At 30.4% G+C, this 20423-nt stretch overlaps 1 protein-coding gene and 1 pseudogene across 1 annotated transcript; both read left to right on the top strand.

The window, feature by feature from the left end:
• Window positions 1-3710: 3710 nt before the first annotated feature.
• LOC111637074 (cytochrome P450 3A19-like) lies at window positions 3711-5230 on the top strand. The gene is made up of 6 exons (XM_023382486.1): window positions 3711-3726; window positions 3829-3917; window positions 3991-4175; window positions 4665-4805; window positions 4874-5039; window positions 5135-5230. Exons 2-6 carry the CDS (start codon window positions 3870-3872, stop codon window positions 5210-5212), a joined length of 618 nt encoding a protein of 205 aa, XP_023238254.1. The 5' UTR covers window positions 3711-3726; window positions 3829-3869; the 3' UTR covers window positions 5213-5230.
• A 7344-nt stretch (window positions 5231-12574) lies between these two features.
• LOC111637083 lies at window positions 12575-16988 on the top strand (annotated as a pseudogene).
• The last annotated feature ends 3435 nt before the right edge of the window (window positions 16989-20423 follow it).

Consider the following 20423-nt stretch of genomic DNA (forward strand, 5'->3'; position numbering starts at 1 on the left):
AATAATTTGTAATTATTTGAATGGTGTACACGAATAGCCAAGTAATTAATGAATTAATAAAATAAGCGTATTAGCACTTAATAATATTTTAATATCGATTGAAATGCAAAATATTAAATTCGAAAAACAAAAAGATATGGACTTATTTAACTTTTTTAAAAAAAATGGTTCGTATTATTATTGCATTGTCAGAGAACGAATCTTTATTCTAATGTTAAAAATTACAATTTATAATGCTACTGTATTATATCTATTAAGCTATTTAGCATTTATTTTATTAATCTACAAATGTGAAATGTTTACATTTTATAGACCAGCAATAAAATGAATTTCGCCAAACATATTTGACACTCTTCAGTTAGAATTTTCGGTCTATAAGTTTTTTTAAAAAAAAAGGTTGTATAATACGGCATCCACCAGTTTTAAAATACAATTATATAACACTACATAATCGAAGTTAAACATATATAAACAGACAAATAACTGTCGACAGTCATACATTTAACATTTCGGTTCTACATTTCCTTTTACATACGAGTTATTTCATTTTTTGAATACTGTATACTGTATAATAAATACATCACATAATATATATTCACTCGTACTTAGTGAATATTTATTCACAGTCTCATTAATTCCATACTTAAAATATCACTATACAAAATAAAAACTTTCCGTACTTACGTATATTTTGTTCCTTTCGTTTGTTTTTTCGTGTGTGGCTTATCTTACATATGTATATTATTACACTTTAGGGTATTAGTAGTTTAAATTAAGCAATTCCATCCATATTTTCACTTATAAACTCTGCATTCTATGCTCGAAGTTCTGAATTTTTATATAATTTCATAACATTTTCCGAATGTTTACTATATTTTCATGTTTTTAAATTTATTTTTAAATATTACCTTAAAACATTCGACTGGAAAATACAAAAAAAAACGAATTTTTTTTTAGTTTATGCACTAGAAATTCGTACTTTATTTTTTCGGCTGAAAATATAGAATAATTTCAAATTGTAATTTCATGACAGCATCGTCCGAGTTGAATTTAAATATTTAATCGAAATTTCGTATGCAAATGGAATTCGTAAATATAGGGGAGATCGGGGCAAAATCGGCATGTTAAGCTTTACTTAAATTTTGTGTAATAAATACTGCTGTAAACTGAAAAAAACCTTTTGCATATTGTCTATTGGAATGTTACCTTACTATACATCTGGTTAAAATCAGTTTGGACATAAAAATAATTAAAATAATTACAACTTTACAAGAAGAGAGAAATTGACGAAGTTGCCCCGGGTATAGGGGCAAGATCGGCAACTTCTCTCTTTTTGTAAAGTTGTAATTATTTTAATTATTTTTATTAAAGTTGCCCCTGGTATAGGGGCAACAGTAATGGGGCAAGATAGGCACGTATATAAAATTATGTTATTAACAATGTATAAGTTGGAATTCACTATTAAAACAAAGAAATACAAATCCAACACCCATTTAATATTATTACAACGAAATGCAAGTTCAAAGACATATATACATGAATAACAAATGCAAACATGTTTTCATTTATCATCTGTTTGATTTTTATCCTTTGCTTCTAATGTGGCTTTATGTTGCCGATCTTACCCCGCTAGTCATGATTTCGAAACATTAAGTACAACCCTGAGAACAGAATGCCAAGCCACGATCTGGCCACGTGAATAAGTTGAAGTTACATCCTTCTAACAGGAAAAGTAACTTTCGTTATCATGGAATTATAACAAAACCTGCCAATTCAATATAAATGGAAAAAAAATATTATATGGAATTGAACGAAAATGAAAATTTGTATGATAATTCAACTATGCTTGTTGGAGAACAATAAAAACACTACTCTCAACAAGCCACCAATGAAACTCAACTGCCTAACCTATAATCAAAGTTTTTTTTTAATTTGTTTTTTTAAAAAAGCGCTTGACAAACTTGCCCCGCATGCCGAAGTTGCCCCGATCTCCCCTAAACTTAATACGATCAGTCGGCATGTTCTAACATTAAACTTCGTATAGGTAATTCTGATTAACGAGATACCTAGTTAATGTTTCGTCATTTCGTCGCTGATAAAATTCGAATTTCGTAAAGAAATATTGTAAACTCATACTTTATTTTTATATTTTCATTTCAAATTTTGAAATTCCGCAGTTTAAAAACATCTGCGTAACTATAAAAATATTTTTAAAATATTTTTCATTAGATAATAGAGATGAAGATTCGGTAAGATAACAAAAATTATGCATCCATTGTCAAGAAAATTACGTTACAATTCATCTATACGATCTTAATTCTAATGAAACTCTAATTTAAACGACATTAAGAAATTCTAATTGCAATTAACTATAAATTGATGTAGAGAGTACGAAGTCAAGTCAACTTACATCAATGCCATTGTGGCTTGACTCGCAAATGAGCTTAATAAACTACTGATTAAGGCTTCGTGCCACGAAACACCTCGCTTCCATACTCGAAAAATAATTACAGTAGTATGTATTAATCAGTATTATTTGAGCAAGCCTCTTATATCGTGTAGCGTGTTCAAGTCCAACTCTGATTCGTACGGTGCTATTTCATAACACCTCAACATATACTTTCATATATATATTCAACACATACACATATCTTTAAATTCAAATGTTTTAAATATTGCAGATTTAATTTTAAAAAATGCCACGAATACACGTGAAATCTACCAAGATGTGTTTTCCTATAGAACGTTTTTTGGAAATATTCCTATTTAGGTGAATAAAACAGAAAACTACACGTGACCTGCCGTGTGAAGTTTTCTATTCTCGGCCAATGGGGGTGCATTTTTAATTATTATTTGTAAGATGTTTTCTCTAATTAAAAAAAAGCTATAAAAGAATTAAACTAAATGTAATCTTTGGCAATTTTAATTACAGAATTTTAAATTAAATACATTGAAGAGGCGGAACGTAAATATGATAAAGTGATGTTTGTGTAATGTGTATTTTATATATTTAAACAAGTAAATCTGTAATCTGTACACATAAATAGATAAAAAAAAAGATGATAAGAAAGAAAAAACTGATTAGACTCTAACAATACATAAAAATAACGATATCTTCTTCAACTTTAAGCTTTATACGTAGAAAAGAAGAGAAAACAATAATTAAAATCTTCGATAAATTCACCTATCCATAGTGTTGTAAATTAACTTTTCATGTGTCTTTTAAAATCACTTTAAAAATGATTATCAACTGTAATAAAAATATTTCTATGATACATCACGAACAATGACGAAATCCTATTCGTTTGTTTACAATTATCCTTTCATAATTCGTGACTTTTTCATTTCTCTAGAAAAAGAAGGCAGCTGTTTTCAGTTTTCAGTAAACTCCGAATTCCCGGGCCTCAACCAAACATATTTTTTGGAAATGCGTTTGAATTACTTTTTCAGGTAATTTCTGAATACATTTTAAATGTAATAAGAAGATAATTATAATATGTTTTTATAGGAACCTTTACGGACCCAAAAAGAATGGATTTCCAAATATGGCAAAGTTCTAGGGTAAGACAGCTTTATTCTTTTTAATTACAATGTATTATAATAAATATTGCAAATTAGTGTAATTTCAGATATTATTTAGACACGACTTCGGTTTTGTTTGTTACGGATATCGAATTATTAAAAAATATTCAAATCAAAGATTTCCATAATTTTTCAGATCGACCGGTGAGGAAAATTTAGTTTAATTAATATAGAATATTACTCTACAGGTTCTGTACAAGTGAAATTTTTTTCTTTTTTACTTTTTGCTGCCTTCAAATCGATTAGCTTATAATTTAAATAGTTTGAAAGGTGCAAAATGGAAGCAAATGAGAAGCGTAGTTACATCTTCACTTACCATAAGCAAGATAAAAATGGTATTTAAAAAAGTATAGTTTTAAAATTGACACTAAAGAATGATTTTCATTGTTATTTATTCTTACGCATTAGATGTCACCCAATATAAACGATGCTATTGAAGTTCTGTTAAACAATTTTGAGAAATTTTGTGAATCGGGAGAAGCCTTTGAATCTTATGCCCTGTATCAAAGGCTGACCATGGATGTAATTGTCAGAACGGCCTTTAGTTTTCAGACTGATATTCAGATAAATCCCCAAAGTTCTTTCTACAACCTGTGTGCTATTTTCGTTCGGCCACCATTGAGGCATTTTATTCTACTCATAGGAAGTGAGTCATTCAGCTATCTAATTTAATTCTTATTTTTAAATTTTCTATGTGCATTTAATCAAAGTTATTCACTGTTTTTTACAATCTTCACTACATTTTTCATGTAAATACTTTGTGTCACATAGACTTAAATATAGTCTAGCACGTGATCTAGAATTTGTAATTCATGACTCAGGTGAATTAAAAAGAATTTTATAAAGGCAATATTTCAAACTATATTTTAAAGTCTATTAAAATATAATGTATTTTAAATAAACTTAAGAAATTTTTGAAAAGAACGACAATAAACGAGTAAATATATTTTTAAATCACTTACATTAATTTATATTTTTGCAATAAAACTGGCAAAAAGTTCATGTGAAGAGAGATTCTTTACTTTATTACATTTCAATATCTGATGCAAAGCACACAAAGCTAACATAAAGAATTTTTTCAGATTTGTAAACAGAGAAGCTACCGAAAATGTTCAATACGAAAATATATTTATTCCGAAAGGAATGTCTATTCAAGTTCCAGTTTACTGGTTACATCGCGATCCGGATAACTGGGAAAATCCCGAAGAATTTCGTCCAGAAAGGTAAAATATAAGATTTAAATATCTATTGTGTTTGGTTTATTAACACACTTTGCACGCTGGTGTTACAGGTTTGCTCCAGAGAATGGAAACAAACACAATCCTCTTTCGTGGCAACCGTTTGGAGTGGGACCCAGAAACTGCGTGGGAATGAGATTCGCAATGATGGAAACCAAATTAGTTTTGGCTCGGCTATTACAAAAATACCGTATATTGCCGTGTGAAAAGACCGACAAGGTAACTGAGTAATTGATTTTTGAATGCCACAGGCAGATTATAATAATAACTTAATTTAATAATTTATATGATGATTAATTTTGTATTTCTTTTAGCATCCCATTCGGTTGAAACCTACGCCGGTTTTCATCAAACCGAAGTATGGAGCTAATGTTAAATTAGAGCGTTGCTGATCATTCTATATTCGCTATATATGTTTATTAGGAAGATTGATGCTGTTAATTTTAGTGATTAAGATCAAAAGGATGGCGAGATAGAGGGATCGTATATGATAACAATTTTACTCGTTATCAGCATTTACAATTGTTTATACAACCCATCCCTACTCTAAAAATTAAGTATTTTCCCATTTTATAATAACTAAAAATATAAAAATTTTTAAAATAAAATATTATAACAGATGGCACCACGCACGCAGTTTTAATTGTTGCCGGAAAAGTTAAGCAATTCATTGCTGGATTTTTAATTATTGATTCTTAACTTTCTTTAGTTAGAGAAACAAACATTGATACAATGTAACACAAATATATTCTATTTAATTCTATTACAAATACAATAAGCTGAAATTTTACTATTCTACATTTTTGAATGCTTAATTACACTAAAATTTGATGATAATTGTTATAATTATTTGAATCGTTAACTACGCTATAAATCATCCATAAATAAATTAAATATAAAATTCTATAATAATTCTAATGAACAATAAAAAGAAAAAAATCACATCCAATTCATACAATCAAGTAAATACGAAAAATAACACGTGTCCATTATTCAAATATAATTCTTTTTAAATAATGTTCAACTATAAAATTTTTTGTATTCTCTTAATTAATCATGTGTAATTCTTTAATTTATTTCAAAATCTTGTTTTATTATATCAAAAAGTGACTTTTTTGTGCATCGTTCTTGGATGCTTCTCAAATTCAACAGACTGGAGTATATCGAATACAGAGAATTGGCCATCTGCAAAGAAACAAATTGCAAATATTTTACAGCAGTAATTCCAAAATACTAAAGTACTTTAAATGTAACAAATAAATAAATAATTTTTCTCTTCCTTTCGTTAAACATATTACACTCTTCAAATACAAACTGGACGTCAAATTGGGATAAAAAAAAAGTAATCATTTGAGAATTGAATCGATAAAATATTTAATTCTTAATATACTTTTGGAAATTTCAGATATTTTCTTCGTTTATTACTTAGAAACTGGAATTTTAAATAATATTTTCGTGTTTTATGAATAAAAATGGGAATTTGTATTGAGTTTACAAGTGAAGAGAGGTGAACTTTTCAAAAGTTCAGATAAAACAATAACAAAAAAAACCTATTAAAAATTCTAAAAATTTAAATCATATATGACTGAATTTTGCTTCTCATAAGAAATAAATATTTTAATAAAACATTTATAAATAATTTTCATACATTATTAGACTATCTGTATAGCCTACACAATTAACTTTGTATAGTAAAGTATAGAATAAATGTAAACAACTTATATACTGTATTCTTTATATAATTTAATCGACGTCTACATTTCTATAAACACGAAAATCTGTCGAAGGTTTTACGCTAGTTAAAAAGTAAAAACTAATAGAAAAACGTAACTTATGAGGAAATATGGGAAGTGAATTAATACGTAAGAAATTTTATGAAGTTAAATTTATCAATTTAGCTAACTTTATTGCATTCCCTCTGTATGCAACTATGTAATATGGTACAATAAGAGATTTTTAAGCATATTAAAAATTACATAAATGCGTTATAAATATTCTGATTGGTCGTATAAGTTTTTTTATTTAAGCTCAGTATCTGTCTTTGATTAGCAAACTTACAATTATCGGTTTGTCACGATGTTACACTAATGATAAAAAAAAATATTATTTATAGTTTATTCTTTTATAGAATAAATGTAGTAAACAAGCAAATGAAATATACTCTGATATAAACTATTGTGAAAGAAAATACAATAATTTCTTATAGCTTATTGGAGAGATTGAAGGGATCAGAAGTAATGGTTATGTAATTAATTACTGTTATGCAACGACACTGTAAAATGACTTGCATTTAAAAATTCGACTTCTTACCTTGATGGGAAATTTCTTTGTTATGTTGAAGAAGTCTTCCATTGAAATCGATAAAGAAGCTTTCCCGAATCTCTTCATAAAATTCAAAACCTGTTGAAGGAAATCACTTACATAAATTAATACTAGGTTTATTTATCATAAAAATGAATCTACCGATTTACGTCTAATAATTTTATGTTATAGCATTTGCATAAAATACAGTACTTACTTTCAGCTTTTCTTCAAGCTCCAAACGACAATTTGCAAATTTTCGAATGTCTTGGAAGCCGTTCTGCATCTGAAACGATAAGTATTAATTTATTTCAAGATACGCAGTTATATAATCAATGACAAAAACTTACTGCAGCAACGAATCCAGACAATAAAAATGCGACTATAAGGCAAGCTCCACCTAAAACTGCAGTATTAAACAAGAATAATAAAGTCGCGATTGTATGCATTTTTATGAATAATAAATTATAGATAAATAAACAAGTCAGGAACATCAGAACAAAATAATTTACAAGAAAAGTAACGCCATAGACTTTGTTGGTGTGATTAATAAATAACCACAGTTGGTCGTGACAAAGGATTAGCGATTCTATTTGATAAAACAAATTTCTTCCGTTCTTATTAATTAATAGAAGTTCTTTGGATAAACTTAAAAATCCAGTTTTAATTATCGTAACAACAAAGATAAAAATATGTACCATACTTTGTTGTCCAGCAGATAAATATGTTATAGCCAACCCCGTTGTTACATTACACAAAATGGCTTCATAGTATGAGTTATATCCCGCTTCGAAAGCGAAATAAAAAAACAAAGTAATTAGAATTCGATTTGCTACGATAGAACAAGAAATTGCAAAAATTGCAGACATGCAATGCATTTTTAATCCATCATTCAAACGTTCTCTATCATAATTCGTAATATTTCTTAGTTTAATTCTTGTACTTATCTTTTTTCTTTTCATCGAACTATTCATTAACGTATACATCAGTATGTAAAGAGTAATGGCTAATTTCAGAATAGTTGTGTCTACCCCAATTATCTTGAAAACTGCAGAACACGGAACATATTCGTCCATTCCTGGAAAATTAAGTAGAACGAATACAGATAAATAAAGATAGGAAATGTATTCTACTAAATCGAAATAAAAGGCTTTCAGGAACTTGGTCAGAAGATTTCTTCTAGTGGAACATTGGCAGTTGCATTGGGAGAAAGGATCCACACCAAACACTAAGCTTATGGATAGCAACGGTCGAAGATAACATCTCAAACACAGTTCAATCTCTTCTTCCATGTTTGTTCTTGCCGAAATTAAACAATAATCCCAATTATTTAAATTTGATGTGAATATAAATGAACTTCTTCGGGTATTTTAAATGATAATTTTCTTTCAAAATTAAAATATGTTAATGCTAGTTTCTGCGTTATAGCATGAATAGATCGTGATTCTCTCGAGTACTACTAAATCGTTTATACTTTTAAGAGTATGGACACAGCCCACAATGTTTATATAATTCTATATATAATTATGTATTATATAATTCAGGATATTTATAAATTTATTAGAAATCTTTCGAGGTCCAATGTAAACGGATAGAATGAGTTGAATCCCATTATTGATAATGAAATTCAGAACTAATGAGATTTTATTGGCAATAGGAAAATTTATTTGATAACTGCACAGCTTGAAATCAATGTGGACGAAAATAGATTATTAGACAAATAGTTCCATTTGTATGAGACGAATCAGAGGCAAAGAACTTACACTAAGTATCCTTGTGAACTTACAACAAGGATACTTAGTGTAAGTTCTTTATCTCCGATAAAAGACGTATAAAGAGAAAAAAAAACGAAATCAGCAATTTAAAATTTTTAGTCTTATTGTTTTTAAAGCATGTTTTTAAGCTAAAACCAATAAATACCTTTTAATAAATGGAAAAATCTAGCAACGAATAGTGTAACTTTCCTGGCCGTTATTAGATTTGATTTAAAAAATAACTTTTATATTATTATAAATAAATAAATAAAATTGTGTGTTGCTCCATCTGTTATCACATTTTGTTATAAAAACTTTATATATTTTTAATTGTTATTAAATAGAAAAATGCTTAATTTTGGTAGATAATACTCAATAGAACATGTCACTAGTCACTTTAATGGCGGCTGTGCTTAACGTTCTTATGTTTCATTATTTTTCAAACGTTGTTTTGGCGATTTTTTCGCAAACAATAAGTTTTTGTTTATCATCTCACTATAAACTTTTTTCGCGACATTTACATTTTCACGAAAGGCTGTGAAATTCAAATTTAGTTAGCCTTAGTGTAGTCGAAGCCAGAAATTCTTTTAATAATTTTAAAGAACAATAGAAGAAAAATTTCATTTATTCAAGAAGGAAAGACATACTGATAAGTTTGAATTCACATAACAAATTATACTGTATATACAATAATTATCTGACAGAAACAATTTATTTTTTACTGTGAGACCTGAAAGGCCCCTGGGTCTAATTTAATAATTTTTATTAATAATGTTAAAATATTGTCCCCAAATATTACTTCGTTTGGGTGAGAAAAATGACGTTTTAGAGTGGGAAAAATAGATAACAGATGTTACTTCCTTTCACAGAAGTTAGAACATCCTCTGTTTTTCGCTTATCTGTGAAAACTCTCGTTTTGATGGGAAATGTTTAACCCTCACATATCCCCCTTTCCATCCGTTCTCACGGAGGAATCTATGCATGATGATTGGTCGCCGATCGTGACATATAGAGGAAATTTGTCCGAATTCTGGGAGTTCAGCGACAGATCTGGAAGCGTCCAAACTCCACACATTTTCCTCCTGATGACCAACGCCCTTAGACGAGTCACATAAAAGAATTCCCGAGTTAGCACTTAGAAATTTTACTTTGATTTTGTGCACATATCGATCTCCCAGGGAAAGAAGTAAATGAACTTTATTCTCCAAAGTGTCCCTTGCCTACAGAGAAGAAGACGAACGACAACTAGAACAGGTTGTATGTTTTATAACGATTTTGTGAGCTCTCTCTCTCGATCGCGTATCGGGTATAGTATAAGTCCATGCCTATACCGTGTATCTTAATTGTCGTATTTTTATCCCTCGTTCCTCTATATTTGTATTAGTTTTACTTATTGAATCATTAAATTTACTTTTGTTTGTTTTATAATTAAAATGTCTCTTAATTTTGTGTCCGAATCAGATCTCATACGCGTGTTTGTCCGCGGATCGATAAATTGACAAACTGGTGTCAGCCCTGACCAGCATCTGGACTTCACAGTTCACATCTACTAGCGATTAACGCCTTCCTATAAAAAGTAAGAGAACTGGTCTTATCGACTAGTGCCTGTAAGTAGCGTAACTCTGATTACGTCCCCGGCTATCTCACATTACTATTACAGTAGAGCGTCGTTTATCCGAATCAATTGGGGACTGGGGTGGTTCGGATAACTTATTTTTCGGATAACGAATCATGTACGGAAAAATATATTAATTTATCCCGTGTTAAAATTTCTCTCTGTTGCGTGTCGCTTCGCGTTGAATTTTCGTCGATGTTAATCCTAACGAAGACTATTGTATCGTTAAAAATTATTTTTTTATTTTGTACAAACAAATTAAATTTATTGAAAAATATAAAAACAATAAAAAATTATACTCCAGAAGTTAATTTAGTATCAAAAATGTAAAATATTTGAGTGGCCGAAGACATAACCAAAGATTATAGCGCCACAGCACTGGCGAAAATTTAAATTTGTCGACTGGAATGCTTTCGGATAACAAACGTTTCGGATAACCAGCTTTCGGATAAACGACGCTCTACTGTATTTTAATTAATAAATAATTTATAGAATATCACAAAATATAATTATATTTTTCATTTAAAAATTTTTTTTCAGTATAAATTAATAAATATAAAAAAATAAATACATTAAGTCGATTGAAATTTTCAATTTCCAGATATTTTTCTAATTATAATTATGCAATTGACCTAACTCTAGTCGTGTTTATATTCCTTAACAAAGGTACAAAATGCAATTCGTGTCCATATTTGTCTCGTTCGTGTTATACAACGCACAATTCACTTTTCTGTCACGTCATAATGACTTCTATTTCTGGAATTTGTTTTCTACATGCAAATATCTTGTTTATATTATCGATTCGAGTAGCAATTTCCACGATTGAAATTCGTAATATTTGCTGTTTATTTGTATTATGTAACATATGACAAATAATACAAACGCATTATACGCGGATAACAGAGAATAAATTAATTTGTTTTTAATTAGAAAAAATTTATATAGTATAAAACTAGAAAAATATAATATGTAAACATTAATCTGTATAGACGACATAAATAAAAAGAAATTAATTAATGTTTAGAGCATAACAAAAGATTGTTTCGAATGTTGATGTGTCTATTGATCTTCAAGGCTTCTCCCAGATTGAAACTACAGCCGTGTAATATATTAAAAACGCAAGGCATCGTTAAAAAAATGCCTACCGCTCTGAGGGATTTGATCCCGGGTTCCTCAGAGCGGTAGGCTGACACCTCCTTTACTGCTCGGCCATCCGGCCGTCGTTAGTATATAGTCAATCGAGGTCTCCGGCATAAGCTTTCCATGTCTAGTTTGGATTTTCATCTATCTAACTCCGTTCTCGAGATTAACGAAGGACAGAGAACAGACGGGCCACAGTAAGGATGTATCAGCTGCAGCTACAAGTTGCGTAAAAATTGGGTGTCGGATTACCGAGTTTTCTAGCGATGTACGGCATTCCGGACGATTTTAAAGTTGCTAATAACTATACATTTGATTATAACTTAGATAGATCATGCGAACCTCGGTTTTCGAAGTTTATTCATTCTTAATGTTGTTCGAAAACCGATTTGTTATAAAATCAAAATAAACTTTCCGATAAAAAACAATATAAAATGGATTTATACGTTTGCAAAAACAAAGCCTGTTTTTACATTTTTATCTGTATTTTATGCATAAAATGCCTATAAAGACAATATAATATATATAAAATTACTTTATCTATTTCTATACTTATATTTATTATTGTGAGGACCACCACCGCCCTCCATATATATATATATATATATATTGTAAACTTATTTGTAATAATTTTTGTTTATTTACTTTATATTTTTTTTTATTATGTATTCACATGAACTTTAATTGTATCTTGGATAACAACCGAAGTTGTAACAGGAAATTCGCCTATTTTACCAATCTAGGGACCCACCTTTTTAATATCAAGAATAAAACGGTTTATCATTCAAAATCTCACAACATGCCAAAGAAAAGAGGAAAAAGCAACCAAATAATCAAAAATTATACAGAAATGAGGAACATTGCATCCCCCTTTGTTTTTGGCAATGTTTACATGAAGAACTTAATCAAAGCAATCAATGAACAAACAATGACTAAGAACAAAGATGAGTCATGTCGACTCAGAAGATGACTCTAAGAAGGCTGAAAGTCATCACCAAATGAGAAAACACTGTCTCAGCTACAATGATGACACTGCCAATGAGTCATCACCCGATGATGACTTTCTCATTCTGAAAGGGTTTAAAAGGAAAGCCCCAACTAGAGAAAAGGAGTTCAGTTACAGATGGGGACACAGTGAGTTAGAAAAAGGAAGTCAGAGAAGAGGCACAGAGCAGTCAGAAAAAGGCAGTCAGAGTGAGGACACAATCCAGTTAGAAAGACAGTTAGAAGGAGACAGTGAGATAGTCAGCAATTGTGGACACAGCTCCAACCCGAAAAAGAGTGGCTCAAGAGAAGACAACTCAAAAACGAGCAAGAACCAGAGACGAAGTGCAGTGAACACCAGAAACCTCCGCAGTCTTGGCCGTCAAGTCAACGTCACAAGAGAAGACATCTTGTTTATCTGGTATGTTGTGAGTCGCGTAAGTTCGAATACCCCCCCGTTAGGTACCCCCCTCATTGAATAGATAAGAATAGGCAAATTTCCAAAATCGGCTTTTATAATTGTTCTAAACTTTCGTTTATGCTAATAAATGTCCTTAAATTGGTTATATCTGACTCTGCATTCTTCCTCCTGAGAGGCTCATTCCTGGACTTCAGAGTGACTCTTACCCTCGCGCCTTAATCATCCATTTCATCACAAACGGCGGTGTGTCTGATAAAACACACCTGGTGGCAGGACTCTACCTAAAAAGCGTTTAATAAACCTTTTACGGCCCCCGAACCCCACATTATATATTAAAAGCAAATTGTTATTAAATTTGCAATTCCTTGATGAAAGTTGTATTATAATATATAAATACAGTATATGTTTATTTATTGGTTAAAATTCAGTATTTCATGACTTTTGTAATAATGCGGTCTTCAAACTTATAGTCGTGTACCCAATACAAATCACTGAGTAACCCTTGTGTAGACCGTAGTCTGTTTTCTATACGTTATATGTGTCTTGTCGGATTATAACTGAACCGTTAGATAGATGAAAGTCGAAAGCAGATATGGAAAGTTTTGGGGTAGAGGCACCCATTAACTATATACGAACTTCCGAAATCAAGTTATTTCGATTCAAATATTTTTCACTGGATGCCGGTCATTTATTTAGATAGATGACCGGAATTCAATTTAATTCTATTCTTAACTGAAAAACTACGATGTACAGGGACAAAACATAGTGACGTTGTCACAATAAATAACTGTTTCTTACTTCTGTTATTCCTACGTGTATTAACTTATTGTTATCCTTTCTTAAAATAATAAAATAAACAAAAACACGCAACTCTTCGCTTGCCCTTCGTTATTTTCAAACGAATGGCAACCTAGAACTCACCACGGGGAGGTGGCTGCGTCAGAGTTCCACTGAAAGTTGGAAAGAATGCGACTCCACACGTTGCATTCTTTCCAACTTTCAAATTGTATGAGATACATTCCTTTTTAAATTTCCATACATTTCACAAAATTTACGCAACTAAAACTCCCTAAATCTAGTGCAAATCTCTAGACTTGTCTTGCTGGTATGGCCTATAACTCTATACAGTAATGGACGGTAAGATTTATAATTTAAATTTGATTGGTTGTAATCTTTTAATCTTGACGGATCCGACAAAACATGGCGTCCAATTTAGAGAATGCCAACCTCTTACTATATAGGGCCTCTAATAAGTTAATAGCTAATGTATGCATAGTGTTACGGAGTGACTGATTATTGGAAACTATTACATTAGATATAGAAACAGATCTAATATCAAAACGACGAATTAATAAATATCGTGAAATTCTTTTACTGTCTGGGAGCGAAGAGAAGATCCCTCCAGTTCTCTTTTAAGCCGTGTTGGCGCTGTGTATATTAGAATTTCACTTTTTTATAAGGGAAATAGTCTTCTAAATTGGAAAAGTTACTACATTTAATCTTATCTTTCTGACTATTTTCAACAGTTTTCCCATCTTTTCTTGCATTAAACTTGAATTTATTTTCACACAATTTTTCATAATTGTATACAATGTGTTGGTGTTATTTGATATCCAAATTAAGCCTATAATAAAAAAATAAATTCGTCTACTGACCTCAAACGACCTCTAACAAAGTTATTGGCCTTCAGATAAATCAATTAATCTATCACAGGCACTATCAGAGTGAAAACACTTGAACTAAGCTGATAATAAGTTTATTTTAATGCTTGATATAATTTCTTTTGCACGAATTTATTAAAGACAGCGTTAACATTCGAAAACTAAAATACTTAGCCATAGGATTTATAATAGAGGAGGCATAAAGACAAATATTTGGGGAGGAACCTAGCTAACATGTTCAATATTTAATAATGATAATAGATCTTATCAGGAATTCCGAAATAAATATCTGATGCTATAATAAGATAAGAGATAAACTAAGATATTAAAAAATAAAAAGAAAATTTGTGTAAAGTCAAAAGGCATCAAAATGTCGTTCTATGGACAGAGATCGTGTAAGAAGGACGTCGTTGAACCAATCGAAGGGACGGTAACGGGTGAAATTCCAACATGGCTGAAAGGTTGCCTTATAAGAAACGGCGGGGGAGTTTACGAGGTAGGACAAGATAAATATAAACACGTTTTCGACGGTTTGGCTCTCATGCATAAATTCAATATTGCCGACGGATCCGTTACTTATCAGAATCGGTTCCTACACAGTGATAGTTACAAGAAAAATATGGCTGCACAGAGAATAGTGGTTTCGGAATTTGGCACCACGGCTTTTCCCGATCCATGTAAAACTCTTTACCAAAGAATTGCCTCCATATTTTCTCCTGGAGAAATGACAGATAACGATGTTGTCACCTTTACTAAATACGCAGACGAAGTATACGCATGTACAGAAACAAACTTCATTAGACGGATAGATGTAAAGACACTAGAAACACTCGACAAAGTCGACTTATCAAAATTCGTATCTGTATTCATGGCAACTGCTCACGCTCATTACTCTAGTGACGGAGCAGTTTACAATGTGGGTAGTGGAAGTATTAGTGGGTATCCAACGTACAATATCTTGAAGTTTCCTGCAAAGGAAAGTGACAAAGATATGTTTCAAGAGGCCTCCATTATCTGTTCCATTCCTTCTAGATATCGATTTTCTATGGGCTACCATCACAGCTTTGGAATGACGGAAAATTACATTATATTAGTGGAGCAACCATATATGTTTTCATTTTTTGAGATGCTTACTATCAAAATAACTAACAAATCTGCCTTGGATTGTATACATTATTATCCAAATGAAATGGCTTATTTTTATATAGTAAATGCTAAGACTGGAGAAATATTACCAACAACGTATACTTCGAAGGCATTTCTGTTCTTTCATCAGATAAATGCGTACGAAGAAAATGGTCACGTCATTATTGATTTATGTTGTTTTGATGATAATTTCGTCCCTTCGTTACTCGTTACCCAATTCGAAACGGTTTATAAGAATTTGAAGTCTGAAACGAGGAGATTTGTTTTACCATTAAACATTCCCAAATCCGAAAAGATTAATCCAGAAGAAAATTTAGTTAAATTAGAATATTCGCAAGCAAAAGCGTATCTTCAAGATGGAAAAGTCGTATGCCAGTACGAAAGCCTAACTCCCGAGGAAGTCAAAATGATCGATTTACCAACGATCAATTACGAAGCACACAACGGTAAACCTTATCGATATTTCTATGGAATCGGATTAGTAGCTTCAATTGAAGAGAGATGTTTGATCAAAGTTGATGTTAAGAACAAGTCAATACTGAAATGGAACGAGCCCAATACATCTCCTTCAGAGGCAGTCTTTGTTCAGAAACCAAATTCTATTGTGGAAGACGAAGGAGTGATATTATTTTCAGTGTTATACGATGACAACGAAGAAAAAGTTTCTCTTGTAATTTTGGACGCACAGAACTTTAGTGAAGTGGCCAGAGCAGATTTTATGACTGGATCCATTATACCTGCTGATTTCCATGGCTTGTTTCTGAAAGAAAAATGATTTATGTTTTTTTTTTCTTCTTAATCTCTTCGGAGTTATTACTGCAGCTTGATATTTATACTTATGCCATTTAAATAATGCTGATTTTCTGTAATGTGCTACGGAATTTCTGATCATTACATTAATTACTTTATTGTGTAGTGGTTATAAAATTTACATTAAAATATGTAAAGGAAACGTACCTTCACGCGCCCGACTTTCTCTTCAGTTATTTTTGGATTCTCTTCACGATACCGCCGGAAAGAGAGCGATTGCCTGTATAAAGGAAAGATTTTAAAGCCAAATTGAAGCTGAGATGTTCAAATATGTTTATATTTTAGTAGCAAAAAATTGCTTTGTTTACTTATTAATTAATCGCCTCGATCATTCAGCCATGGATTAGATATACTGTACTGTACGTTAATAAATGATGCGAATGAAACTGGAAAAAAAATTTTTTTGAATTTTTTAAGTTCTCTAGTGGAAACAGCCTTTTCTCCCTGACATATTACTTGGTCGTAATATAACTAATGAAATTCTTGAATATCAATCGTGTCTGTGTCTTAGTTTAAGTAATGTATACTTTAGTTAGCTATTATGTTTTCACTTGTACTTACAAATATTCGGGAATCGAGCAGCGTAACTAAATTTTTGATTGATTTATTAGTCATTTTTACAAATCGCATTTAAATCATACTTAGTCGATTGTAAAATTGTACTCGAAGCCAATTGCGTACCAATTAAAATCTAGACTAGACCAGAAATCGGCTTTACTTTTTTTTTTTAATTATTCAAATATAAAATTACGCTGGCATAAAGCCGTCTTTCTCGTATACCGTATTTCTGAAATTGTAGCGCGCCTACTTTAATATTTGAAAAAAAAAATCCAGTCACGAGTTGCATAACTTTCTCGGCAAAAAATTAAAAGTTGTGCGTGACACCGTCTGTTATGATATTTTATTTAAAAATAACTTTTGTATTATTAATTATAAAAGAAAGGCAAAAGGCTTAAAAAGAAATACACAAAAGTCAAATACTTTCTCTTATTCTACAGTAATGTAAGTAATACAGTACAGTAATGTTATCTTATATTTTTGGTAAGTTCAAACAGGAATCTGCATTACATGTATGTTCACATGTGGAATTTTTTTCGTTTTTTTTTTATTTGACTTTTTTAAGTTTCAAGTGTCTCAAAACGTCAAAAATCCAATACGATTCCAATACTTTATCGTGTTATATACGTAACAACGCAAATAACAGGGCAAACAATGGGAAAAACGCATATTACTACATGAAAGAATGCATCTTGTTGACTCTAAACACTTGTTTGGAATTCACGTCAGAGAAACATTTGTCAAAATCATCACCAACTTCTATTAGAAGAGGGCATCTAAGAAGAAGCAGGCCTGTTTTCGAAGGCCGGATGGCCAAGCGGTTTAAGTGCCAGCATACCGCTTTGGGGATCCAGGAGTGAATACGAACTTATCGAAAACACTCCCAGAAAATTTTTCGGAAGTGTCTTGATACGTGTAGGCCCGTCCCTCACCATTGTGGGCCTAGTTCAATTTATAATAAGTTGGCTAAAAAAGAAAAAAAAAATGGCTTGTTAGTGCCCACAGAGAGGAGATATATATTTAAATTAAATATTTAAAATTATATTTTAATCAAACGGAAAAAAATTAATATTATGAATGAAAATTATACTGTAAATTTATTATTATTTTTAATTATAAAAAGATACAATTTGCAAATTTTCGAATGTCTTGGAAGCCGTTCTGCATCTGAAACGATAAGTATTAATTTGTTTAAATATACGCAGTTATATAATCAATGACAAAAACTTACTGCAGCAACGAATCCAGACAATAAAAATGCGACTATAAGGCAAGCTCCACCTAAAACTGCAGTATTAAACAAGAATAATAAAGTCGCGATTGTATGCATTTTTATGAATAATAAATTATAGATAAATAAACAAGTCAGGAACATCAGAACAAAATAATTTACAAGAAAAGTAACGCCATAGACTTTGTTGGTGTGATTAATAAATAACCACAGTTGGTCGTGACAAAGGATTAGCGATTCTATTTGATAAAACAAATTTCTTCCGTTCTTATTAATTAATAGAAGTTCTTTGGATAAACTTAAAAATCCAGTTTTAATTATCGTAACAACAAAGATAAAAATATGTACCATACTTTGTTGTCCAGCAGATAAATATGTTATAGCCAACCCCGTTGTTACATTACACAAAATGGCTTCATAGTATGAGTTATATCCCGCTTCGAAAGCGAAATAAAAAAACAAAGTAATTAGAATTCGATTTGCTACGATAGAACAAGAAATTGCAAAAATTGCAGACATGCAATGCATTTTTAATCCATCATTCAAACGTTCTCTATCATAATTCGTAATATTTCTTAGTTTAATTCTTGTACTTATCTTTTTTCTTTTCATCGAACTATTCATTAACGTATACATCAGTATGTAAAGAGTAATGGCTAATTTCAGAATAGTTGTGTCTACCCCAATTATCTTGAAAACTGCAGAACACGGAACATATTCGTCCATTCCTGGAAAATTAAGTAGAACGAATACAGATAAATAAAGATAGGAAATGTATTCTACCNTACGAACAAAATAAATATATTGAAAAATATAAAAACAATAAAAAATTATACTTCAGATGTTAATTTAGTATCAAAAACGTAAAATATTTGAGTAGCTCAAGACATAGCCAAAGATTGCAGCACCACAGCACTGGCGAAAATTTAAATTTGCCAACTGGAATTGTTTCGGATGATCGACGCTCTACTGTATAAGTTTTTTCATCATTTAGATATTAAATTTCCTTTTATGATATCTGTAGAGTAAATAGAGATTGACTTTTGAAGTAAAATGCCAAATGGTAGCAATGGCAATGAATGTGTAAGAAATTAAAATATTGTGCCACTTTTGATTAATTAGATGTTTTAGTAAATACATATAACCTACAGAATTACCAAGAATTATGATTTAAAGACAAAATTTTTCAAAATTAATTCTTAGAATTAAATTAAGATGATGCTAATTGTGATTATTGATGTATGCTGTTTCTAATGAAAAACAAATATATTATTATTATTTAGGAAATATTGTATTAAAGAGATGACAATGGAACCATTAAAAACTCATGATGAGGAAAAGTGTACTAAAGAAGATGAATTATTTGAAGAAATTAACATTGTAAGTTGTTGTTTATAAAAATATTAAGATTATATATATTAAAATACAGCAATAATGTTTGTTAAAAATAAAAGATTTACAGAAAATGCAAAGAAGTTTTGTAGATTGCATAAAATTGATTTCAAACAGATAAAATTTTTCTGTTATTAAACAAACAGTATATAAACATTCATTGCAATGAAAAAAACATAAAAACTGTATATTATTTTTACCTAGGAATGAACTTAAATTATCAGAATAGTAACAAACATCTTTCAGACTGAAAACTGAGATAAGAAAAGAATAAATATTATCTAATTTAGATTTATTATCACATTTATTAGTACGTAAATGGCACTTGTATCATTGCGATTAAGCTATCTTGTAAAAAAGTTTGAATGTTGATTATTCATTATATAATTAAACTTACAGAATTTTTGAATAGTTTATATTGTTACCTTAATCTCTTATAATGTAATAAAGGATTATTGAAATCTATTTTCTACAGGTGTAACTGTTCCTTTTCTTAGTTTTTTGAAAGCATAACATAATTATTAGAACATTAATTTAATTTTATAGGAACCATTTGAAGTTATCCGTATTTTGTCTAGGAATTCATAATA

This window comes from Centruroides sculpturatus, unplaced genomic scaffold (assembly GCF_000671375.1).
Source record: "Centruroides sculpturatus isolate CEXI.00-Female unplaced genomic scaffold, Cexi_2.0 scaffold60, whole genome shotgun sequence".
Classification (NCBI taxonomy): domain Eukaryota; kingdom Metazoa; phylum Arthropoda; class Arachnida; order Scorpiones; family Buthidae; genus Centruroides; species Centruroides sculpturatus.